This window comes from Sprattus sprattus (genome assembly GCF_963457725.1).
Source record: "Sprattus sprattus genome assembly, chromosome: 1".
Classification (NCBI taxonomy): domain Eukaryota; kingdom Metazoa; phylum Chordata; class Actinopteri; order Clupeiformes; family Clupeidae; genus Sprattus; species Sprattus sprattus.
The window spans coordinates 69,270,886-69,297,229 of record NC_137920.1 but is presented as its reverse complement, the minus strand read 5'-3'; the positions used below and the strand labels follow the sequence as shown (position 1 = coordinate 69,297,229).

General features: G+C 44.6%; 1 protein-coding gene across 3 annotated transcripts; it reads right to left on the bottom strand.

Annotated features, from left to right (window-relative positions):
* Window positions 1-1,153: 1,153 nt before the first annotated feature.
* Window positions 1,154-19,620, bottom strand: arhgef9a (Cdc42 guanine nucleotide exchange factor (GEF) 9a; the record flags this gene model as incomplete). Of its 3 annotated transcripts, none has more annotated exons than XM_080834303.1 (11): window positions 1,154-1,311; window positions 1,724-1,792; window positions 2,079-2,322; window positions 2,854-2,985; window positions 4,343-4,472; window positions 4,773-5,005; window positions 5,814-5,993; window positions 7,584-7,796; window positions 12,237-12,329; window positions 12,784-12,963; window positions 19,600-19,620. In XM_080834303.1, the coding sequence occupies 11 exons, from the start codon at window positions 19,618-19,620 to the stop codon at window positions 1,154-1,156; spliced, it is 1,653 nt and encodes a 550-aa protein (XP_080690429.1). The 3 variants fall into 3 exon arrangements, with proteins under 3 accessions (XP_080690429.1, XP_080690428.1, XP_080690430.1); XM_080834302.1 differs by lacking the exon at window positions 19,600-19,620 and adding an exon at window positions 19,126-19,215; XM_080834304.1 differs by lacking the exons at window positions 12,237-12,329; window positions 19,600-19,620 and having other exon boundaries at window positions 12,784-12,924.
* Window positions 19,621-26,344: the final 6,724 nt, after the last annotated feature.

Here is a 26,344-nt window from a genome sequence, read left to right as displayed (position 1 = left end):
TGTCAACAGCATTCTGTTCAGCTGTGATACATTGTCAGTGGCTTGTACTGATCTTTTTTTGTCTTTGACCCGTAAGAATATAATTGCACAAAGAATACCTGCAATGAACATTTCATGCAGAGATAACAGAAGAGTCAGCAGACTTTAATTAAAGATAACCCACAATAAATAATAGCGGGATTGATTGATCAGGATTTGTAGAGCATTTTACAGACATAACGTTGAAGAGAAAGAGAGCAATAGAGACAGAGATGGGTAAAATGCCCAATAAAGTCACAGTGCACTGTAGGACACATCCAGATTGATTGGCACAATTGTCAGGTTAATGGTTAGTGCTTCTTCAGGTTTAAACAGTGAACCTTTTTTTGTTTCTACTGTTCTTGTGAGGAAAACAGAATAATATGCATCCTTTTTCTGAAATCCTTCTGAGGCAGCCTGCACAAGGTAGGAGCAGTTCCAGTTGCAGTAGCCACTCTGTGCCACTGGTCTTGCTGCGGTGCTAGTCTTCCTTGCCTTGGTGCTGATAGTGTACTTTTAGCTATGATAGTGTTGTAGTGTTGCTCACAATTTGTTCAGGAACTGTTGTGCTGTCCTGATGATGCCGTATGAGTCATGTTAGTATCATAGCCTCAGTATAGTGTCAGCTTTGTGTCGGTGCTGCCACTGTTTCCACTGATATGATGTTGGCATGGTGATGTGATTGTGATGGTGTAAATGCTCAAATGAATGTGTCCTATAGGTAATGTCTGATAAATGTGTGGTTGTAGATTAGGTGAAAATAATCATCTTTCCCTATCCACGTTGGTGTGGTCTCGTCTTGTCCTGTTTTGTTTGTGTTTGTTTTTTGTGGTGTAGCACCTGAAGTGTGTTTTCCAACTGTGGTGTTGTGCGGTGCCAGGTGTGTAGATAAAAGTGAGCAGTCTGCATACGGTGGGAATGAGTACAACTACCGCATTCCACCGGAACCTCTCCTCCTCCCTCCAAACAGCTGCCATCATTTGGGTACTTTCCTCACAACATAGCCTGGTATTCTCTTTCCAAAAAAGTCAAGAATAAATTAGATGAAGAATAGTGCTTTTTCAGAGAAGAAGAAGAAGAAAAAAAAAACAGCTGTCCTTTTTTTTTGTCCTCTAATCCCTGTTTGGGAGGGAGTTTATTTCTTAAAGGGGGCTAGTCGGCTGAGGTTTTGCCAGAATGGGGACGTGCTCCTCTTGGGTTCCCCGTAGTCGTAGCCGTCCCCGTCTGGCATCAAGAACGGACCGAGGTTCATGGGGTCCCCAGGAGGAGGGTACGCTGGAGGCCCAGAGCGACCTGCACCAGAGGCAGTGAGGCGGACAGCCATTTCAGGACACACAGAAACACAGGCAAGGCAGCAATCAAAGACCAGGACAACATCATGCAAGACATAAGAGTGAGGGGATACAAAAGGCAGAGTCGAACGGAAAAAAAGATTAAATGGCGAAATAAAAAAGCAACAAAATATAAGTATACTCAAGATAAAGTTTTACATTTTAAAACAAATAATAATTTATAAACACCATGAAAAAAAAACATCAAACACCTTGCAGTGATCTGGCTTTGATAATCAAGTCAAGAAAAAAAGGCCGCTGGATATAGCAGAAAAGCTACATGATAAGCCTGAAATGTTTTCCACATCTCAAAACTTCTTTTAAAGACCAAAGCCACTGAATTCAGGCTGTGCTGTCTCTTTGATGAGTCCTACCTTTCTGCTTAGTCGCTCGCCGCACCGTCATAGCTGCCTGTCGCTTCTGATACTCTGAGATCTCAAATCCTAAAACGAGACATGGCATTGATTCACTTACAAATACCAATTGCAATGAAATAAAAAAGCTATATCACTTCATAACTCAAGCACACACACACACATGACCTAATTCTAGAGACAGAAAGAGAGAGAAAAAAAGATAAATATGTAGGTATAGCCGTAGATACATATATATGAGTTTGGATTACATACCAACTATTTTTAGATTATAGAAACAGATACAGCAGTGTTTGTTTTGAAAGACTGATATCATTTCAGTGACGAGACACAGCGTCTCACTCTGGACTCATACCCATTTTTTCATCTTCCTGCACCATTTTGCGTTCCTCGTGGAAGGCTCGCAGCCAGCGGATCTTCTCCTCCAGCTTTTTGGATATGAAGAGGTGGATGTCCTCACACTCCCTGTGGCGCAGCTTGAAGGCGTTCTTCACGCTCACATTAAAGTCGTCGTCGCGCCCATCAGCGGCGTCCACCACATTGTAGTGGTCCATATCTATGCGCCCCTTGTAGTACAGGACGTCTCTGCGAATGAGATCCTGAGACAGAGAGAGAGAAAGAGGAGAAGTGGAGGTCAAAGTTGATCTCAGGTGACACCTGGACTGTTTGTGTGTGTGTGGCCACATTCGGGAGGTGTAGTATCTCTTCCCATCATTCGGACCTTTCTGTGTCTTTGTGTGTTTTTCAGTCTCTACACATACACACAGGGTGAAATCTAGCGAGGGCAAGTCTATCAAGAAATCTGTCAGTCAAGGGTAAAATGGATCTCGGGTAAGAGGAAGGAGATGGGTAGCTTTTGATTGGAAACATGAAAAGGATTACAAGGATTGCAAAAATGGTGTGAAAATATACTCCAGCACTGATGGCAATGCTAATGCGGGCTATCAAGTGCAGGACAGTATCCAGGTCAGATGAGAGAGCGAAGCATGTGTAAGCCCAGGTCTAATTCAGAGTAATCTATTTTGGAGAGATATTCTGGGCGTGATTTCATTTCTCATTTCCTCCTAATCCCCTGTCCCCATTTTTCCTCACTCTCCCCCCTTCTTTCTCCCCCCTCTCTCCATTCCTACCTTTTTGCACAGGACCAAGTAATGGTCAAACAGGAAGAAGACTCGGGTCTGGCTCCTCCCATACGGCTGGTAGATCCAGGACAACTCCCCCGTGTAGACCAGCTCCGAGCTGCGATCCAAAATATCCTCTCCCTGCGCACGCACACACGCACACGCACACGCACACGCACGCACACACGCACACAGAGCCAAACATAGACATGCACACAGAGAGAAGACCAAGAGCAGGAGAGCAACATCAAATACAGGGAATAGCATCCAAATGTGTACATGTAGACACACACACACACACACACACACACACACAACATGAACACTCACACACACACACACACACACACACACACACACACACAAAACATGAACACTCACACACACACACACACACACACACACAAAACATGAACACACACACACACACACACACACACACACACACACAAACACACACACACACACAAAACATGAACACACACACAAAACACAAACACACACACACACACACACACACACACACACACACACACACACCAAACACAAACACAAACACACACACACACCAAACACAACCACACACACACACACACACACACACACAAAACATGAACACACCAAACACAAACACAAACACACACACACACCAAACACAACCACACACACACACAAACACACACACACAAAACATGAACACACACACAAAACACAAACACACACACACACACACACACACACACCAAACACAAACACAAACACAAACACACACACACACAAAACACAACCACACACACACACACACACACACACACACACACACACACACACACACAAACAGACACACACACAAAACACAAACACAAACACACACATACACACACACACACACACACACACACACACACACACACAAAAACACACACACACACACAAAACACAAACACACACACATGCATGGCTTGACTAACAGGTCCCTCCCCTCTTCAGGAAGCTGTGATGCATTCCCTTCTGTGCGCGTGACTCAGTGAACAGGACTCATTATCACTGGGGGAGAGTGACGCACTTCACAGGTCACCTGGCAGTGATGCCACAGAGTGCTGCGGATGCTGCCCCTGAAACGTTGTGACCCGTGAACCACACTCGGCACCACATCCAGCCCTGCAGCCGGCCCCCCAGAGGTGCACGCCATTACAAAATGTCCCAGAGTGACACGATATGACAGGCCTGTGTGCCAAAGTGCTCTAGTTCTGCGTACAGGTTGATGTTCTGCGATCCACGTGCATTTGCTAACCCCACAGTTCACCCTGGAGGGGGGAAGCCGACTGTCACTTGTAATCCTCCCCAGCCAAACTTGTAGTGGTGTTGTCTAACCATGTTTGTGAAGATTACAGAGGCTGGAGGCCAATGAGGAACCCTCGGAAGCCTACCAGAGGCACACCTTTGCCTGCTGAGCTCCTGAGTTTAAAAGGATGCAGTATGGTTGCTATGGTCTTACCTCCCAGTCCAGCACTGATGCCTGCCATTGCGCAATTTTGTCGATGTTCTCCAGGCGACGTTTCCGTTCATTGATCTGCTGAGTAACATTCCTCATCACAGCAAGTGCTGCCGCTACATACCGGTAATCACTAGGAGAGTGAGACAAGCAGACAAGGAGAAAGATGCTTCACGAGAGTGATGACAAGCAGACATGGAGAAAGATGCTTCATGAGTGGCAGATGAGACACCTAATAAGAGCAGGCCATTGCAAATAATATGGATGAGGCTATAAGAGAGTCCATTTTTTCACAGAACATATCATAAGTTCACATGTAATAAAATACAAATATGTGTTTAAACACCATGCTTGGAAGTAGAACATGAAGTAAGCAGTATAAGCAGTGTAGAGATGAAGCAAGTCTTTAGCTTAGATGTTTGGCTGCCCCTACCTGTGATCCTGGACCGTGTATTTCAGCAGCTCGGACAGCTGCAGTGGGTATTTACAGATCTTCTGTACTGGCGTGAGCAGGAAGCCGTCAATGGCAACGTCCAACATCTGCTGCTCCATCCGGCAGGCGTCGAAAAAGTGCCGGAAACGTGCATCTTGCATTAGCCTGGCCAGCTCCATGGATGCGTCCACGTGGTTGTTGCAGTACTCCGAGTAAATCCAAAACCCATCTTGCTGTGTACATGAACACAGAAACAAAACATCCAAACACAACATTGCATATCAAATGTAAGTCGTATAGAGTTGCACAAAAGGAACCTTAAAACAGTTCTTTACGTCGTCCCCTGTATATGGGTTAATTTGTTATACGTAGGTAGTGCTGGCTCACAGCATTTATGGTCCCTCCTGTGAGGGCGAGACCAGCAACCCTTAAAGTGCCATTTTGTGTTGAGGGTGCAATAGGGTTGAGGGTTGGGGATCCCCCCCCCCCCCCCCCCCCCTGGTCTATATTTCCCTTCCTTCCTCTGCTGAATTACTATTATCAAATCACACCTGGCCTTATGTTATTCTATTTTTGCCAGTGCATACTTTAACAGCTGGAAGAAATATAATATAGCCTCATAGTTTACTTGTATATAGCCCACTATGGTATGTACATTAACCCCACCCCACCCCAACTGATTTCTTTAAAAAAAATTGCAGCCACTTTTAGTCTTGGCAAATCAGTAACAGAAAATAATTGCTGTGGAAATGGAGCATAGCCTAAGAGTCACAAAGAAGTCCTCTAAGTTCCCTGGGTCACACAGTTCAGACATGGCAATGTGAAGGCCAGCCTCCTGAGTGACCAGCCTGGATGACAAGTGAGTCTGATTCGTTTTTGGACAAAATATTGAAAATTAGCTGAATTAATTTTTTTTTTCAATTGCTTTCATGTACAAAACTGAAAAAAGTACAGCAGCCATTTCTTCTGCAAGATTATTACCTATGTCGGACACAGGCTATGTGTCTATCATTAACATCAGTTACATGTAGAGTGACTCACGTGTTCTAGAAAGCACGGTCCAATTTCACTGAGGTGCGGCTCTTCTGTGTTGAACTGCTTCTCCAAGTCCCTCACAAACCCAATCTGGAATCTGTAGATGTCTTCGACGTTCCCAAAAATCACTTTAAGCTGGTCCTCATTAAACATGTCCCTTCGCTTTTTACAGTGCCTCAGGTAACCCTACACAGGAGAGAGGGACATTTATGTGGTTTACCACTTGATTCTAAAGAGATGTTTTTACAAGGTTGGTTTGACATACCCCTCACCTCCATTATACACACACAAAAAAAACCTTTTTCCTGAGATGAGTGAACCACATTTGTGAAGCGCCTGCAAACCTAAAATCGCTATTAGATGTCAAAGTCTGTGCAAAGTGTTACACTTTATAAAAAAAAAAGATAAACTGTGGGACTATATGACTCATTACTGCTCAGTCATCACTGCCTAGGTAACTTAGAAAAAACAAATGGCCTCATGGAATTCATCAATTTCAGTGAACTGTATGTGTACTTTTAGATTAAACCTTTTTGTAACATAATGGATTCATTTAAAAACAACATGCCACAGTGCTACTGCCGCTGACTTGCTTTGTTATTTCTACCAAGAGCAGAACTGCAGTAGAACTGCCTGCACTAAACAGGAGAATATCAGTTAGGTAATCCTTCTCTCTTGACTTTCTCTCTCCCTCTCTTTCTCAGCTTACTCATCACTACAATAAAAATCTCATCCATTCACAGGGGACACGAGAGATTCACTGAGAGAAAAGGTGAGGACAGTCTGGCTTCTAGGGGGAGAGCTGCAGCTTCACTAATTGCTCCTTGCAGACCCTGGTGAGTCGTATGCCTGTTACACAGTTTTTTATGAATATGCGTCACTCTTCACTTCAGCCCAGTTGCATTATATAAGTGTGGACCCTGTGTGTGTGTGTGTGTGTGTGTGTGTGTGTGTGTGTGTGTGTGTGCGTGCGTGCGTGCGTGCGTGCGTGCGTGCGTGCGTGCGTGCGTGCGTGCGTGCGTGCGTGCGTGCGTGTGTGTGTGGGGCACATATACATGCTGTGCAGGGGTAGTCATCCTGCAGTGCTGTGCTTAATGCAGGTTTTCTAAAAGCTTTTTCGTGTAAGGTGGAACCTCCATGTCTGCTGATACGGTGACTGGGAACTGGGAACTATTTTCCAATCTTTTTGGGTCAAATTTTTTACTAGGGGACAAAACCAATCTTAATTTATTTTATTATTTGCTATTTTTGTTGAAGTCTTATTCTGTGTAATTTATAAATTAAACACTCTTAAAGGCATGTATGTACACAAACAACAAGTTATATATGGTGTTGGCTACTATCCAGGGTTTCGGTTATCCACATGAGGCCTTGGTACGTATCCCCTGCAGACAGAGGGGCACGACTGTGCTCTCAGGGATGAGCTACTGGACACTGCCAGGCCAAGCGGAATGGGATGCAGACAGAGAGGGTTTCTAAACACGCTCCACTCGCTGAGTGCTTGTATTATATCACAGATAAATCTTGTGTCTCATAGCGGAGGCTGTTGCTGTGAGGTGAATGTCCAATTTAATTATATATCTCTCATATGTGTATGCAGTTTATTTACTCAACTAATATGAAATTTCAAAGGGTCCTTTCCGCATATTTTAAAATACCATTTCAATACAGTGCATTATAATGTGTATAAAGTATATACTGTTACTGTTGATAATGTAAAGTAAACATATTTTAGGTATGTGTACAGTGTATGACTATGAAAGGTGTAAGTGTTACCTCGCAGATGTCTTTCAGGTGTTTAATGTAGTGTCGCTCCGTGCTCATGATCTCGTTGATGACGTTGGCTCTCATCTGGTCCCGATTCTGTAGGGGCTGGCCCAGGCACAGGCAGTCGCTGGGGCTAGGGCTGCTCTCCACGTGGCCATTGTGCACCTCGCTGGGGCCCTCCACCGCTTCCAGGGCGCCACTCTCATCCTGGTTCACCCACAGCTGTGCACGGGGGGGGGTGGGGGGTGGGGACAGGTTAGAGACCAATGAGGCAGCACAGAGGCACCGTAACTAACACAAGTTTCCCCCCTCCGTAACGTGCTTATTCCACGAAAAAAAAAGCCTCTTTAGTTTGAATGCGTGTAAAGAAGCCTCGCTCTGATGCAGCACTATCTGGAGGTTTACTTAAAGAACCCTACTGGCCAGAAGCTTTCAGTCTTCACCTGGAAATAAATCTACGTGCCACCTTTACAACTTTAAACAGGTCCTCGGCAGAGGCACCAGTGACAAATCCTTTTTTGTTTTCTCTTAGGAAAAAACATGAAGTGATGTGAAGTCATCACATGATATTTCACAAGGATATGTTATTTATAACTCAAAGCATCTACAGAAAGTTGAGAATCCATTGACATTCTAACAACTTTCAAAATTCAACTACACACTCTTTAGTGCATTCTTAACTATAGAGGAGACAAAAAAAAAACAGTTTTCTACCCTGCTCTCTTCTGTTCTATCTTTTTACTGCCGTGTGAATTTGCTGTAAGGATTCACTGAAACACTAACAGGGCAACATTTTTGGAGTTTCCAATATATGTACTTTCCTTTAAATTTCCGTTACCCTAAAACTCTCTGAGTATACTACAAAAGCAGTGAATTTTCTGCGCTGTGTTTTCTGAGTGGGGATAGCTATTAGCCTTTAGCCGTGTGGGTGCTGTGAGTGTGTGTGTGTGTGTGTGTGTGAGTGTGTGTGTGTGTGTGTGTGTGTGTGTGTGTGTGTGTGTGTGTGTGTGTGTGTGTGTGTGTGAGTGTGTGTGTGTGGGTGCTGTGAGTGTGTGTGGTGGAGCAGCTGCTGTGTTATGTGTTGTGTTGATGAAGCAGAGGGGTTCTGAGGCAGAAATACAATGCAGGCAGCTCGGAGTCAAAACACCAGCCACAGGATCAAGCATGAAATCAGAACAAATCTACCGATATTAGCCCTACAGCATTAGCTCAAGCTGAGCCAACACACACAAACACACACACACAGGCACACACACACAGGCACACACACACAAACACCGTTATATTCCATCACTTACATAGACAAATGTACACACACAGAGACACATGCTACTCTCTCTCTCTTCCTCTCTGTCAAAGACACACACATGTATTAATTCTCTCTCGCTCTCTCTCTTTCTCTCTCTCTCTGTCTCCCCCCATTGCTCTGTAGACACACTCACACACTCACACACAGAGTAAAAGACAGTAAAACAGAACAGCAACAGGCTAATTACCTAAAAAGTAATAAAGTCTGCGTGCATGACAGACAGGACAGATGTAAACGATTTAGCGACTTATTTCATTTTTTTCCATTTCATTCTATCGCCTATATATTTAATTTCCTCTTGCTCTCATCTAGGCTAACTATAACAATAACCTCTAATGATGAGAAAATGCCACTGAACCATCTCGTGCTTATTACTTTTAAGGGCTGTGTCTTAATGCACGCAGGCACTCACACAGACACCTCAGCGTGTCGTCTCTCTTTCGCCACACCACGTGTTACACACAGCGTACACAGCACAGCCCAAGTGAAATCTTGACATATGGCTGTGTTTCCCTCATGGTTTAAAATATTTATATTCTAATGCTGAATCTGAAATGGCTGAGTATAAGTATTCATGCTAGTTTTTTTTCTATTGTGTGCCTTGCTTTGTAAGGCTGGATTACAGTAAGTAATGGCCTTGTACTGAAACACTCCCTCTATGAAAACAGGAAAACAGGCCTCCCTCTCTCAATCTCACAAATGAGAACCTGACACAAATGAGAACCTAGCAACCCCCCCACCCCACCCCCCATCCCCTAAGGTATGCTATGATGAAAGGATGAAGAAAGCATATACAATGTCTTTTTTGAAGCTCGCTTATCTAATTATAATCTCCTACCTTTATTTCAACCATGCAGCAGAGAGGCAAGAAACTCAGAGCCGTTTGTGCATCGCTTGCTGGAGGGCAACTGAAGGAGCGAAGCAACTGTCACTTCCCATTCTCCTCAAACAGAACTAATTTTGCTGATAGAGCCCCCCCCCCCGGCCCTGATAAGACGAAGGTAACTAACTCTAAATTCCAGTCAGACTAAAACACATCCTCACTATGGACAACAAGCCATCTATCTGGCAGAGACTTTGGAGTCTTGATGTTGAGGAATGTGGATATCAAAGAGTGGGAGAAAAAGAATTGCTCAGTCTCTCTCACTGCTTTTATTTCTGTATTTGTTTTCCGGTTTTCTGTTGCCTCCTTATGCTCTCTCTCTTCCTCTCTCTCTCTTTCTCTCTCTCTCTCTCTCTCTTTCTCCATGCAGAGCTGAAAACATTCATCTGTTCTTGGAGCAATCTGTTTCTCCTCTCCGTCTCCCTAATAAAAACTGACACCTCATTATGAGCCAGATGAGTCAACTTTGTGGAGCAGATCCACATAAAGCATTGTTAAAAATATATAAAGCCTCACGTATTGGGGGCGCCGTGACTACTGTATTCCCACGTTTATATACACGTTTCTGGTTCAGCTCTTTTTGTCCATAGGCAATGGGCGTGAAATGTTCCTCAAGAGACCAAATCCGGTGGGCTGTCTGCCTTCGCAGTGGATATAGTGTTGCTGCAGGGAACATTTGATGGTGTATATCAGTTATATGTAATGAATAACTTTCCATGGCTCTTAAGTCAAGAAAGGGAGGACACGAGCAATGTAGTCAAAAAAGATTTTCTCTACAGCTAATTTAATACCTGTGAACATTTAATGTAACGTTGCACTTCTGTGCTGAGTTACTAAGGATGTGTTCTTGATTTTATCCTGCAGAGTGGGCATTGGAAAGCAATACATGTTGCATTTTCTCCTACAGAGCACAGGGGTGGAGTTTTCAACATCCTTTTCTTTTTCAGGTGTATGCAGGCATGCATACTATAGTGGATACGGGCCCATAAATGTGTGTGTGTGTGTGTGTGTGTGTGTGTGTGTGTGTGTGTGTGTGTGTGTGTGTGTGTGTGTGTGTGTGTGTCCACTTAACAAAAATACATATATGGGAAATTTAGTGGATGGAGGGCAGAGGGTATCCAAGAATGCACTTAGGCTTCATAAATGGATGTTACCTGAAATAGTGGCCAACCTGAAGCAGATATACATAAAAGTGCCATTAACAAGCATTCCATGGCCAAAACACTTTCCCTCTCTTCTGGTCACTATGTGATCTAGCATAGTGCATTTCCCTGGTTGGGCATACTCAGTTCGTGATACTGCTTCAGGGGCTGGCAAACATCAATCATTCATAAAAATCATGATTATATAAAAGAAATCTCAGTTTTAGGCAAAAGGGTTTCTGACACATAGTGAATAAAAAAAATAAAAAAATAAAAAAAAGATAAGCGAATGAGAAAAAGGAAGAGGAACGGAGAACAAACTGTCCTGGTAAAGAATGAAAATATTCTATAGATTCCGTTCCAGTCATTTAAAATGAAACAAACAAACAAACAAAAATATTTTAAGTAAACACCCATAGTTCTTTCTGTTGTTGACTGTGTGCTTTTACTGTGCTCCACCATACGTGTTCTGTTTGCTATTCAGTAATGCGTTCAAAGGCGTTCTGAGCAGGGGGTCTCTTCCTCCAAAGATCAATGGGATTGAGTTCAGCAAACGGCCACCTGTCCCGTGCCAATATACGAGCCCTGTGGGGCGGTGCCGAGGGGACTGATTGACTAACTGACAAGCCCCGGGGCCTGTGATTGACAGTTCAGAGGTGAGAGAGAGCCGGCGCAGAGATATCTCCATTGCCCTTATGCCATTCAGCCTCCCTGAGCAGCTCACCCCACGACCCACCCACCCAACACACACACACTACACGCACACACACACACACACACACACACACACACACACACACACACACTTATCCACCCATCCTTGCCTCTTTCATTCGTTCTCCCTCATTCTCCCTCATTCCTTCTCTGCGGGATAATTGAACTCCCGATCAATAGCCCTTCCTCTTAGCTCCAGCCCTGTGGCGGCAGCAACCTGCTCTGGCTCCTCCTCAGAGTCCGCCTGCTCCTCATCACCCTGCCCGCACTGCACTGCACTGCACTGCACTCCTCACCCTACTCCTCCTCACCCTGCCCTCACTGCACTGCACTGCACTCCTCACAATCGTTCTCATTTCAAACAATTAAACCAAATAAGTCTATCATCTATCTAAATAATACATGAGATTCCTCAGCGCCTCTTGCCAGGCGTCACTGCAGAGGAGCACAGTGGGCATGGAGATGGGTTAGCATGAAGGCACAAGCAGAAGGTGAGGCAGAGCGGAGCTGGGTGGGATGTCTAAAGCGACAGGATGTGGCAAAAGGGACCAGGCCCCCAGAGAAGATGGGGGAAGGGGGGGAGGGGGGGGGGAGCTCCAGTGGCTCGGACGCACCTTGGGAGATGTTTGGTTTGAGAGGCGTGGAGCTGCGATCGGGTTGATATAAAAAAGCTGTTTGGTTTGGGACTGAGGAGAGTGGGTATCCACCTTAGAGAGGGAACAAGAGGATTAGGGAGACAGTGGCTCACAACCTGCCATGATCCTTCCTTCAACAACCCCAACATGTCAAACGTGCTTACATCGAAGACATCTGTCTGTCCTTCTTTACCGTTCGGATTTGAGATTATTAAGTGCTTAACGTGCTCTAAAATAAATGCCTCATTGAATCAAATGGATATGAAATTGTTCAGTCACCTGATGAAACTTAATTTTTAGAGCTACAAATTTTACACTTTGATTTGCTAATCATCTTGCAGTCGTCTGCGCAGTAGAGCGTTCAGTGCTGCGAGTCTTGTCTATCTATCGCGTGTGGTGTGGAAGGCTGAGAGGTGATATCCCATGGCAGACAGTGAGCGTGTCTCACGGGCGTGTGTGTGTGAGAGAGACCAACAGCATGTAGTGACAGTGAGAGCGACAGGCCCCCGCGACACACGGCACTCACCCTGACAAAGCTGGCCGGGAACCAGCCCTCGTCGTTGTCGATCTGGCCCCACCACCAGTCCTTGTTGGACGCGTCCAGCACTTTGATGACGTCGCCAGCCTTAAAGGCCAACTCCCGGTCAGCCATGGTCACGTGATCCCATACTGCCTCTGCGCTGACGATGGACCCTGCACTGATCAGCTGTTAGAGAGAAGAGAAGAAAAGAGAGGAGAGGAGTAGAGAGGAAAGGAGATAAGAAAAAAAAGTTGAGAGGAGATGAAAGGAAAGAAAAGTGAGAAAAAAGGGAGAGAAGATGAGAGGAGAGAGAGAAATATGAAATATGAGGAGAAATGAAGAGGAGGGGAGGGAAGACCAGAGGAAAGGAGAGAGTCGTGATATCAGGATAGATTGGTGTGGGAAGGGGAGGGTGGATTGGCAAGTGAATCACTACACAATGAATGCCAAAACATCCACATGGTTCACACGACACAACAACAACACACCGTTATCCAAATTTTTCTTCTAAAAACAATGAACACAACACTCATATTTCAAAATCAGCAGAATGCTTGCTGGCCACCTCAAGAAGCACCATACGCCAGGGCGGATCAGTGCCTGAGAATGGTTGGCCGCTCTTCAAGCTGAAAATCCCTCTACACTCTCTACAGAAGGAAGCCAAAAACTGCTCCTGTAGGAACAGAGCCCGGAGAACTAAAACTTCAGCTGTGGCGTACGCTGTGTTCACACAGTGAAATATTACGACAGGGTTTCCCCCAATTCCCCAACCCCCCAGTGGGGGGGACAGACAATATGAATAAAGTCTCTAGTCACCCAGTGTTGGATGATGAAAGCACGCCTTCAATGTGACGACTTCATACAGAAATAACGAGTTTGTAAAGTTAGTACCAGTAGCGCAACGCCTCTTCACTGAGCTCCTCACTCGGAGTTGAATTTCTGAACCACACATCACAAAATACAGCTGACGATCTTGCATGACCGTCGTCTTAAAAGCGTCATTGCAACATTTCGCAAGCAACTTGTGCGTCATTATTTTTTTCCCCAGCTGCCCTACACAGCTGTATGCTCACTAGTGCATTACTCATCTCACTCAAGCTGTCATGTGGTTACATAAAGCCCAATGCCATGGTACAGATGCACATACATGGTGTCCATGGGAAAGTAACAAGTGAAGTGTTAAATGACCATATGCCCAGGAGAGTCTAAACCTCACTTCATGTTATTTTAGCAAACGCTCTGTTTTGACATCTGAGGACAAAAATAACCCGTTTCTCGGAAAATTTCAAAATAAGGAAATGTTTTTTTTTTGTTTTTTTTTTTTAAATCAAACAATGAGAACAGGACTGGAGAGGTGTTTAACATAGAAATAAACTCTCACAAGTCCTGAGTGAGATGAGACGAGCAGCGGCATATTTCTCTGCTGCTGTCAGGTTCTTACTTGTGAAGTAGTTTGACAAGCTTGAGTATGGCAAGTTTATGCAAGCTTTCTTCCAATCCTGCCGTCTCTCTCCTCACCTGATCACAGAAAGCTTGTGGGCTGCATTTTCTAATTGGCCTTATTATGTCTATGACTTCTTCCCTGTTTATAATGTGCTTTTCCTTGGTGTAAATACCAGGGGTTACGTAAGCCAGACAGCACCTCACTGCTCTGCCACACTATTGCTGAAATTCTGTCCAAACTAGGAACGTCATGCCAGAGTTATCCACAGAGAGCCAGGAAGGGAAGATTCTTTCCAAGAAGGAAATATTAAGGATAGCTATTTTGACTATGTTATCTAAAGCCACACAAAAAATAGCAAGCAAACCTGATAACTCAAAATCAAACACTGGTTTAAATGATTTATCATCTGTGATAAATAATGTCAAAGAGGTTATGATATGACCAGTATGATAAATACAACTGGTAGATGCACATAGTCTTACATTGTATCTACATCAAGTCAAAATATGAGTCAAAGAAGCAGCCTTAAGTCTCAGCAACTTAAGCTAAAGCTGCATTGACTAAACAGCCATGAATCCATCCATTGCTGGGATGTTTATAAACACAATTAAGCCCTTGAGCAACTAAACCACATTGTAAACTGTACCAGGGTAGAAGATAACAAGCATAATATTTCCACTTCGTGTAATCGTACTATTTACTGAATGTAGTATGGTGGCACTAATGTACAGTGTAAATATAGTAAACTAACAGCGAAGATGATTCAATCATCTATGGCTGTTCCTTTTATGTCCTGCGGTATCAACATCTCATTGGGCATAATTAGTTTAGATGGGGTAATCACTGCTTGTCCTCTCGTAGATGTGTGCATTTAACCATGCAGAATGCACACCGAAGCACGAGAGCTCTTGTAAAGGACTCCGCTAGGCTCCCTAAGCAAGAGCCCAGACTGAAATCCAGAGTCCATTACTGCAACAAGCAACACAGAAACTCACGCGCAAATCTCCAATTAATTGCATCATCCCATCCATGTCATTTAAACAGATATGTGGGTTGTGTTTTGGATCTCAAAAGAGATAGAGTAGAATACTGTATACTGTGTGCAACATTGACAGTGTAAACATTTTAATCCTCTCTTCACAAGGAAGGCCGAGCTTTTAAAGATGCAAGAACCGTTGTAACATGGAACCGATGGAATTTCCAAAGGTCTAGATATCACATTTCAGTTCTAAAAGATTTAAGTTTTTTTTTTAAGAGTTTTTGTATAGACCCGTAATGGGCTTTCCCATGACAATGAGCCTAAGGTTCCCATTTCCCAATTTATAGCCTTCATTTCTTTAAGTTCCAAATGCACATCTATAACCAGCGAGCATTCCTCAGTACATACTTTATAGTGTGCAGAGGACCACTGCCATCTCACTGCCTGTGGCAAAGTTCACATAACCAGCCTTATACCTCAGAGGACCTTTTCTGAGTGTCCAACAAAGGCAGCGACCCCGAAGAGCTGTGTTGCACTATCACAACAAGAAGAGTTCTAATGTACCCAGCAATGCTCCAGGGTATCACTGCGTGGCTCTTTCAACAAGCTTTATCTCTGACAAACTCTGACAAATGCTTGAAAATAAATATTTAAGCTCAGGTCAGTGAACAGCGAAAAAAAAAAAGATTTTTCACACACATTATATACAGAGGGCATGCATGTTATAATAACACAAATCAATATCATCCTAAAAACCTGTCATTTTGCATTGCCTACATGCCCCGCAGATTTAACTGGTAGTATTCTTAGATAATGGGTCCCAAGAATGTGAAAACAACTGGCACTGAAATCAACACGCTGTGAGATGAAACCACACAGGCAGGCACTCCGCATTCATTGGGGGGAAAAAGAGAGAGCATTGCCTTTGATGTGCTTGTAATATATCTATGATGCACTCACACACAAAGGCTCACAGTAATAATGGAATTATATAAATGTATACATGCACAGACACACACAGACACACACAGACACACACACACACACACACACACACACACACACACACACACACACACACACCACTTAAGTGGGAATACCGACTGGAGTGTTTCAGTGTGCGCTATGACTTTACACCACTCGCCCCTGGGCGCACAGACAGAGGTAGGAGCAGGCGTAGAGGCCACTTAGGGAAAACACAGACCCCCAGAAACACAGAGTCTCCCTGAAACTTTTAATACACCTGACTGGCTAAAACTGTTACGTAATCCCCCCCCATCCAGAGCATTGTGAACGTCCCCAAGCGCAGGGGCGGGTACACATGTGGCGTGCCTCAGCTGCCAGACAGAAAAAAAATTCCCCTGACAGAAACTCACTCACGCATACATAACACTGGACACGTATTCTAAAAAGGACAATATCAAGATGCTCTGAGAGGATCCTCTACAGTGTTTCATGATAGGATCCAAAATGAAATGTGGCACCACCCACCAGATAGATCTCGTCTCTCTCACCCACGTAACTAATGTGTTGTGTATTAGAGTGTGTGAGCGAATAAAGATTTCTGTGTGATACAGACATGACTGATTAACACACACACACACTCTTCCTCTTCCGTCAAACGCTGCTAAATTTGACGCTTCTCACTCCAATCCACCGGCCTCTCTTGAACACAGGCGGTTATTTTTAGGTCCACATGTCTCTCCATGTGAACGCAGCCCTGCTCTGCATAAGGGAGGATGTGTGCACGCTCCTGTTTCAGGGTGGCAAGGCTCCCCGGCACTGAGCTCAACTGCACGGTGCTGTGCTGAGCTGAGCTGTGCCATGGTGCCGCGCTGTGCCGTGGTGCTGCGCCACGCTGGGTACAGTACGGTCATGCGCTGCTTAATGTGTCACAGCCTTTGAAAATTCCCAGAGAACCAAAGCTCGTCATCAAAGCTAACTTGTGCGCCGGGGCAGCACTCCCTAGAAGACACACGCGCTTTCTTGCAGTGCAAGCATGTATATGTGCTGTACACCCACCCACCCACACACACACACACACACACACACACACACACACACAACACACACACACACACACACACACACACACACACACACACACATACAAACAGAACAAAACATTCAAATGTGATATCATTAATAAGGATATGGGAATAAAACAAGTGACCTCTCAACTAATCTATAATAATGTGCAACCTAATGGCAAACCTCCAGCAGAGTGCAATTGTTTGATTTGCAAAGGTGAACCCCACAGTTTATCCAAGATTCCACTCTCCAATTTTAACATTCAAGGCAACACAATCAGGTGAGATTCTCAGTTGTCATAGTAACACAATATAAACTAAAAATAGCAAAGTCTTAAACCATCTATTTGCGCTGCATTGTTTTGAAAATGCTCTAGTGATTCTATGCCTATCTGCCTATGTGTTTAGAGCCATGTTATTAAACAAATACATGACAAGTTATGGGTCACTAGCATGCCTTGCTGATGTTGCCACCTCTCTGTAAAGTGCCTGCTTCGTGAATGAGGTAGGGCAAAGTGTGCTATTTACAGTTATTTTTCTAATTATTTTAAATTACCATGCATTACATAATAATGAGTGGCTTGAAAATTAGCAAAAATACATCACATACATACAACGCAATGTATTCTACAAGCAAGTAAGTACCCTATACTGAACAGCATCCTTTATAATAGTCTATGAACATGGAGTAGCAAGGTGTGTGCATGCATTATGTTCTGGTCAAGTACAAAAACTAGTCTAACAGTTTCGGGTTCATCTTTACGAACTAAATGGTGTATACCTTCTAAGAGTACAGCTATAACAAATGACTGTGGCAGCCGACCTTATAATCGGCTCCCAAATATCTGTACATTCCTTCATCCTATTTTCAGATGCTTCACCAATGCCACAGCCAGGTCAGAGCAAGAGCCAACCCCTCATAATGAATATATAGCAAACCTTATTATGGTTTACAGTGAATACTACACCCCTATTACTACCATAACATTAACTTAAATGAATGGGCATAAAAGAGAATATTGATTGCCATAGTCACTTATTACAGGGATAGAGTTACATTAACAGATATAATAGGACGTTATAAAAGAGGTCGGTAAATATACTAGGACCAAACCATGCGACCGGTAGACTGTCACAAGATCATTCTGTGGGTAGCCACGACCTTACAGAAATAGACTAAAAATGAGTTTCACACGTTTGAAATCGAACCTTGGCATGTAGGCTTCTCTTGGCAACTTTATGTCCGTAGGTTCGTGAGTATCGAAGGCTTTAAAATGTCACACCTGAGCCTACCAGCATAAGCCTGCCTGCTGTAAAAAAAAAAAAAAAAAAATCACTTTGTTGAGGTAGATGCGTATCCAACGTGTACCATCTGTTCAGTAAAAGCACGGGGTTTGAGCTCATGGTAGTGCGGCTGAGAGCCGTAGCCCAAAACTGACAGGTGCCCATGTGAATACCTTTCGACCTTCTCACTGCTCTGTTTTAAACATTTGATCTATATTGGCTGTTTTTATGTACTATTTTTAATAAGAACGCCTCATGTGAAACTGGAACAGGGTCCAAGACCACCATGAGAGCACAAAGCTGTGCCTTCATTTTCTCGGATATTCTATTCTGCAAACAAGCGCTATAATTTCAGAATCTGTGTGGGTAGCACAAGAATATTTAAAAACCGGAACAACTAAACGAACTCGACACGCGATACCAGGTCCCGATGGGTACCAGGATGCTGGGCCTCAATGCACAGGATGCTTCAGGATAGCTAACATACCATTGAGGTTATGACATACGACTTACACCCCCCCCAAATAAAGGTAGTCTTATTCGACAGAGACACCACCAATAGAAAATGACAGGACAAAAATGATGTTTAGGGTTATACAAAATATACCAACGTCATTAACATCTCTGGGGCCATGTTGGATCACTGGGTATCCCCCTCTGTCACTGTGTGCGCGCACTCGCTCTCGTTCTCCTGTTTCCATAGTGCTATAGCCGTGTGACTGTCAGCGCGCAGGCGGGCGAACTGTGGCGCAAGAGAACATCCATTAACGCGGAACCAAGAGGAACATTATAGTAATGTTCGCAAGCAGCAAAGGCTTGTCCTCGGGAGACACGGTAAACAAAACACCCCTTTTGTACATCCAAGGTCACGGTACAGCACGAAAAGGCGGTGATACTGGCGAAGTGTTCGGCAGGCAGGTTGCAGTCAGCCGGAGCTTTATAGGCGCAGGGGGATAGTCCATGCATCCACCATCATTAAGGAAAAAACGACATAAAACGCATATCAACACCTCCTCTTCCGACTCCCACTTATGTTAGCCGAGACCATGATTTAAAGGCGCTTACGGAAGCAGGATCATCCTCACCGTCATCATCTTCATCATCATCAGTGTCTGTACCGTTAAAAATCTCTCCTTTCAACCCCGCGGTTCACAGCGCTCCTGACTCACCAACCGTTCCGAAAACTGTATGATATATGTAGAGTGCGGGTCCGGTCATGAACAGTTATCACAGTAACGTGGGAGGCTGCAACCGCATCCTTTCTCGCGTAGCACACTGAGCTGGAGTCGGGGCGGCGCTTAAAGCGTGCAGTAAAAACTCAGCCATACAGTGAGAGAAACCAACCGTCAATCAGAAATGGAGGTGTGTGTAACTGTGCGTGTGTGGCTCGATATGTGTGTGCATGCATGCAGTGTATGTAGTGTACGTTCTTGGGGGCTGGGGGTGTAGTAGGGCGAGCCACTGTCAAATCAGTGTCTAACCAGTGTCTTTATGTTTGGGATAGTTTACTACTGTTTGACATTTGGTGGACTCTTTCTTTCTTTCTATCTCTCACTCTCTCTCTTCCTCTCTCTCTTTCTCCCTCTCTGGCTCATTCTCTTTCAATAGCTCTTGCCTTGGGCAGGCAGCCACATGAGGGCAGAGAGAAATGTGAATCAGCATGCAGAATTGACAGCAATTATTTATTATTTGTCAGTGCCCTCCACCCCAGCTCTAGCAAACCCCTTCTCTCTCTCTCTCTCTCTCTCTCTCTCTCTCTCTCTCTCTCTCTCTCTCTCTCACTCTCTCTCTCTCTCTCTCTCTCTTTCTCTCTCTCTTACTCTCTCTCTCTCTCCCTCCCTCTCTCTCTCTCTCTCTATCTCTCTCTCTCTGTCTGTGTGTGGAGATATTTAAGAGAGCCAGTGATCTAGTCACTGGGATGGCATTGTGTGTTGCACATTGCCACAGTGGTGTAGTGCCATCCCCAAATCCCCAACCACACAAAAACCACAGGATTACGTAATCTACAAGAAACACTCTCCAATGGAGGCAGCACAGTAATCAGATTAGCCAGAAGTACAATAGAAGTACACAGTAGGAACTTTAGATCAGCCGGCTGATACACCTGATGGGTAGCTTTATCACTGAAACATCAGTTTTACTGGAGGGACTACTCACACTCCTAGCTCATATGTACAGTCTTGGAAAAAGGGTTATTTGGTTTGTCCCTGTGAAGAACACACAGCGTCTTTTTCAGCTCTGAAAAAAAAGTGCATATTGTTACAAGCAGTTATTTAGGTTTTGTAGATAGAACTGTATTTGTTTCAGAAGTACATTGTACTTAACCATTAACTAATACAGTGCCAAGGTAGATTGTAAGGGCATTGTAAAGTACAATCTGACTGTTGACAATAGGTAGTATTCAAATATCACACCAGGTTCAACCTTTTTCACACAAATAAACCAGACAAAATAGAGGGTTTTGATATCAAGTTGACATAAGGGTTTGGCTTTGCACAATCAAAGCTGATTGCAAGCATTTGTGTAGGTGACAGATTACTAGTCCAAATGACCGTCCATGAGCTGAAACATAGATTAACAACACAAAACCCAAATACAAACATACCTTTAATCTAAGACCATCCACACACAGTAAATATCCCATTGGAATAGAAAGGGATATATGCACAGGCATTCCCACAGATCACTGAGGCTCCCTCCTGATGCAGCCAGCCTGGAGAGCACAGCCTAATTAAGCAGAGAAGGCCACGGACACTTCCGGAAGAGGGAGAGGAAGATTTCCTCGTTCCGCGTGTATGGGAGAGACCAGGCTTCACAATGCCGAATGGCCGTCAACAGCACAGGATGTGTTTGTTTCACAACCAGACTTTATATCTCTTCATATTGCTTGCTTATGTAAGGGAATAGTGCTACACTGTCATGGAGGAGGAAATGGGTTTGTGTCTTTTTCCATACCGGTGACATAATGCACATGTAAGCACATACAAACATCCTGAAATAAAGGCGCGGGGGGCCGAGTACTCTCCTGCCGGGATCACAGCCACTCGCCGGCTCATGCAGTAATAATAAGCAGCATGCGCTTCAGCCACTGCTCATCCTCCTCTTGTGTCCGGAAAAGGCACACACACACGCACGCACGCACGCACGCACGCACGCACGCACGCACGCACGCATGCACGCACGCACGCACACACACACACACACACACACACACACACACACATACACACATACACACATACACACACAGACGGGTGCAGAGAGAATGCTCTGACATCATTCTCTGTCACCATGTCAACCATGAGATCTCAACCCTTCCAGCCAGAGGAAAGACCTTCCACAACAGATGGTCATGATCCATGGACTGGTCATTCATTTTACTACAAGTAGAAGGATGACACCTATTTCTGATGACACCTATTTCTGGATGACTATCACTATGTTTTGTAGTCTAGCATACCTCTGCTGTGGATAAAGTAAAACATAGATATTATTTGCACAAGTCTGTTGGCTCTGTTATGCATTTTGAAATGATGCACTGGTGATCGTATGCTGTGGCGCCACGCATGTCTATGCTGTGCATGACGAGCTGAGATCCCACAGCAATCCCACCGCACACGCTCAGAGCGGAGCCCGGCAGAATCCCACCGCACACGCTCAGAGTGGAGCCCGGCAGAATCCCACTCGGAATGTGCTTGGAGGGGAGGCGTCTGCGTGGGAGGAATAATGGAATCACAAAGAGTTCCAGGGGAAAGCCTATAGTCTCTCCCATACACGCGGAACGAGGAAATCTTCCTCTCCCTCTTCCCTTCTTCTCTTTCTCTTATCACTCTCCCTCTTCTTCTTCTTCTTCTTCTTCCTCTTCATCTTTCTTCTTCTGTTTCTTCTTCTTCTTTTTTTCTTCTTTCCCTCTCTTCCTTGCTGACTCATCCGTTAATCAGAGCACTTTCACACATATTTAAATGAATGCAGAGGCGGGCTTTTGCTTGCACGCAGCCCTAAATATGAGTGTGCTAGAAACCCCAGGACTGGGAGATGCTCTGCTGCATAGGAGGAACGAGGGCGCTTAGGGAGGAGAGCAGAGGAGAGGAGAAGAGGAGGAGAGAGGTAAGGGGGTGAATGGGGAAGAAGAGAGGAGAAGGGAGGGGGGTGGGGGATCAGGAGAGGATGGGGGCAGAGAGGAGAGAAGTTGAATGTAGTTAGAGAGAGAGAGACTGCAGTGGTCCGTTTTATATAGCTGAGCCTACACATCTGCACATTTTCATCATGGAAACTAGCCGACACACGCACACAGGCACGCACACAGGCACACACACACACACAGGCACACACACGCACACACACACACACACACACACACACACACACACACACACACACACACACACACACACACACACACACACACACACACACACACACACACACAAACAACCAATACTATTACACATCACAGGTCAGCAAAATATCTTCTTGAATTTTACCGAGTTGTGGATACGAGTGAAATCAAGACTGAGGCACAGTAGGCCCCCCAGTCTACTGTGCCTTCTCCCTCTTCATAGAAAAAGGTACTGAGTGTCATCATCATGTCTCATCCTTTCAGATTATAGTTCAGGGTCATAGTCATGTTGGAGCACACACCCCAACACACTCACGCATGCATACACAGGAGGCAGAATGTTTCTGTTCATCTAGATAGTTTTTTTTTTACCTAGACATGAATACACACACATGCAGTCATGCACACAAAAACACAGGAGAAAGGGTTTTATTTGTGGAAGGATAGTGCAGAGGACACACACATATACACACACACACACACACACACACACACACACACACAGACACACACACAAAGACACAGGAGAGATTTATATTTGCATGAGTAGTGCAGAACACACACAGCCATACATACACACACACACACGCTCTTATAAACACACATGCAGTAGCTGTGTGTGTGTGGGTGGGTGTGTGTGTGTGTGTGTGTGTGTGTGTGTGTGTGTGTGTGTGTAAGCTCTGGGCTGACGGCCAGGCGTACACTCACACAGTAGCGTTTCCCCCTCATCACGGCGAGTTTACAGATCACAGAGCACAGCGGCGGTTGCATAACAGCTCTCAGTGCTCAGGCTATGCGCAGCCAAACAACCCTGCCCTGCGCATCTGGGGACAAAAGCCATGACCAACAGGACAGATCCTGTTCTCCTCACCATTTCCCTTTCTTGTCTCCACCCCTCCTCTCCCCCCCCTCCTTCTCCTCTCCACCCCTCCTTCTCCTCTCTACCCCTCCTTCTCCTCTCTACCCCTCCTCCACCCCTCCTTCTCCTCTCTACCCCTCCTTCTCCTCTCCACCCCTCCTCTCCCCCCTCCTTCTCCTCTCCACCCCTCCTTCTCCTCTCCACTCCTCCTTCTCCTCTCTACCCCTCCTCTACCCCTCCTTCTTCTCTCCCCTTTATTGCTTTTCACTGGGCTCTCTCAGGCTCCACAGTCCTCCTGCTTTCTCTTGTCTCCTCTCTCGCTCTCTCTCTCTCTCTCTCTCTCCTGACTGAGTAATTGGCCTCGGAGGGAGTTGACTTTTGTCATCCTCCTCATGCAGGAGAACTAGGCACAGGCAGTGGTGTAGTGGTCCCTGTAGAAGTGGGTGTACTCTTAATTTTGCAACAAAAAAATGTATGCAGCCCATACAGTACAGGATAAACACCCTGTTTTGAGAAGTGGATATACGCAATGCTGACTGAAAAATAAGTGGGTATACTCCGTATACCTGCGTATACCCTGGACTACACCACTGGGCACAGGGCATGTACAGAGGAGAGTTTATCTTTGGTGTTGGTGTGAGGAAACAAAGAGACTATTTTAAATGGGGAATACAAGAAAGGTGAGAATAACTAAGAAAATAACCACTGCGCTCGTTTCTAGGACATTTTAGAAGAATGAATTACACTGACAGAAACAGAAACTCTGACTGAGCAGTAAATAATAATGTTTATCTCCCATTGCAAAAAAAAAAATGTTTCAGTTGCTTGGCAACTCCTGCCAGTGACATCCACCATTACACAGCAGAATGCAGTGAGGTCATTAAACATGCCAAATTCGGTGGGGGGAACAGATATTGAATTCCTTATTCTGAATGTTTGTTTGGTTTCAGTTTAGTTTGAAGTTTGAACAGAGACGAAAACCCCTTATACAGACAGGCTCAAATAACTCAACAGACGCACAGTCTTTTGCAGGACACGCTGTCATATGTCTGTCCACTAGGGGGCAAAATTACACTTTATTGAGAAAGAAGAATCAAAGGACCTGTGTGATAAGACTGTAAACCACGTACTGATACTCGCAAATTTGAGGACCAGGCATGCAGAGGAATGAAGAAGATGCTGCCACACTCATACATACTGTCTCACACCATTAATGACATCTTGTTTCAGATGTGTGTCTTATTATTTTGTTTCAGCACATCATAGACAAGCCAAGTCCCTTGGAGAGTAAGACAATTATACGTCTGCCTCCTCAAACACTTTTCTCACAGGACAACAATCAGTGGAAGCTCTGTTGACTTTGTTAATGTAATTAATATGTGACTAATTGAATTTACTGATATCCACTGTTCCTTTGGGCTTTCCTTAAATCCCTTGGTGGCATCACACCTTTACAGTAACTAAACAAATAGGCGCCCATTTGAAACACCCACTGCTGTGATGTCACTGCATCCCTGAGCAAATCCAAAACACAGTTTATCTGGAATAAGGCCCTATAATGACTGTGGTGACACTTTTACAGTGCCTGACAGAAAAGTGATGGTCGCCACTGGTGGTTTCACTCAGTCCCACACACAAACGCGCACACAGAAAACCCACAGACACAGCTCACTGAAGATGGTGTTTATTTTCAGCTGAAGAAGGAGGATATGATGGAGCCGGGTTCTACAGTCTGCGTGAGGTCTACTAAAGCACTGAAGGTGATGTTGGTTCATCTCAGCTGCAGTAGCTGTGGTGTTGAACATGAAAGGCTATGATTGTTCTAAAAACGTTCTGCTGAAGTGCTGGAACATTCATTGTCTGTGTATATACATCCAGAGATACAAAACAGATTGTTGCGATGGTTTTGACGGACCGGTGCAAGCAAAAAGAATGTCATGTTCACCTTCAGGACCATAAGATCAACATGGTGTAAACACAAAACACACTAAAAATCATTTCAGCTATGGAGCCAAGATTGTTTTTCTTTTTTTTCCCCCCTCTGCACACAAACTCTCTCTCCATACCTGGAGACAACACATCTGATACATTAAGAGGACAGGGTCGACTTTGGTGTTCAACTTCACTGACCACGAGATATTCCGCAACGGCAGTTTTGACATTCAGATACAGCGTGAGAAAAAGAAAACTTTTAGTGACAAGCGACTCACATTTGTCCATGATGTAGAGTGCACCAAGAGTCCAGCTGGTCATGGGAGCTACAGCAGTGACGTGCCGTGAACATGGCAGTGATTTACATTCTTAATGCCCACTCACCGACTAGGTCCAGGAAATGAAGTTCACTATGAAATTGTGGAGGAACTGATTTGCAATGTCGAAAGTTTAAACTCTTCAGTAATCTATTCATGTCTAGTTGTTGATACTAGGAGTACGGTCATTGCTTAGTGCTAACTGTTCACTAATCCTTGAGGTAATCTATTCAGTATTTTTTTTCAAATATATTCCAGAACTGGTAACATACTGAACTGCCATTCAAGGCGTGTCATAACATCCGGTGTGGTTTGAGGACAACACAACTTTCATTTTCTTATGTAGGCAAGAGAGGCATTTGAGCTCAACACACAGTTAAAAA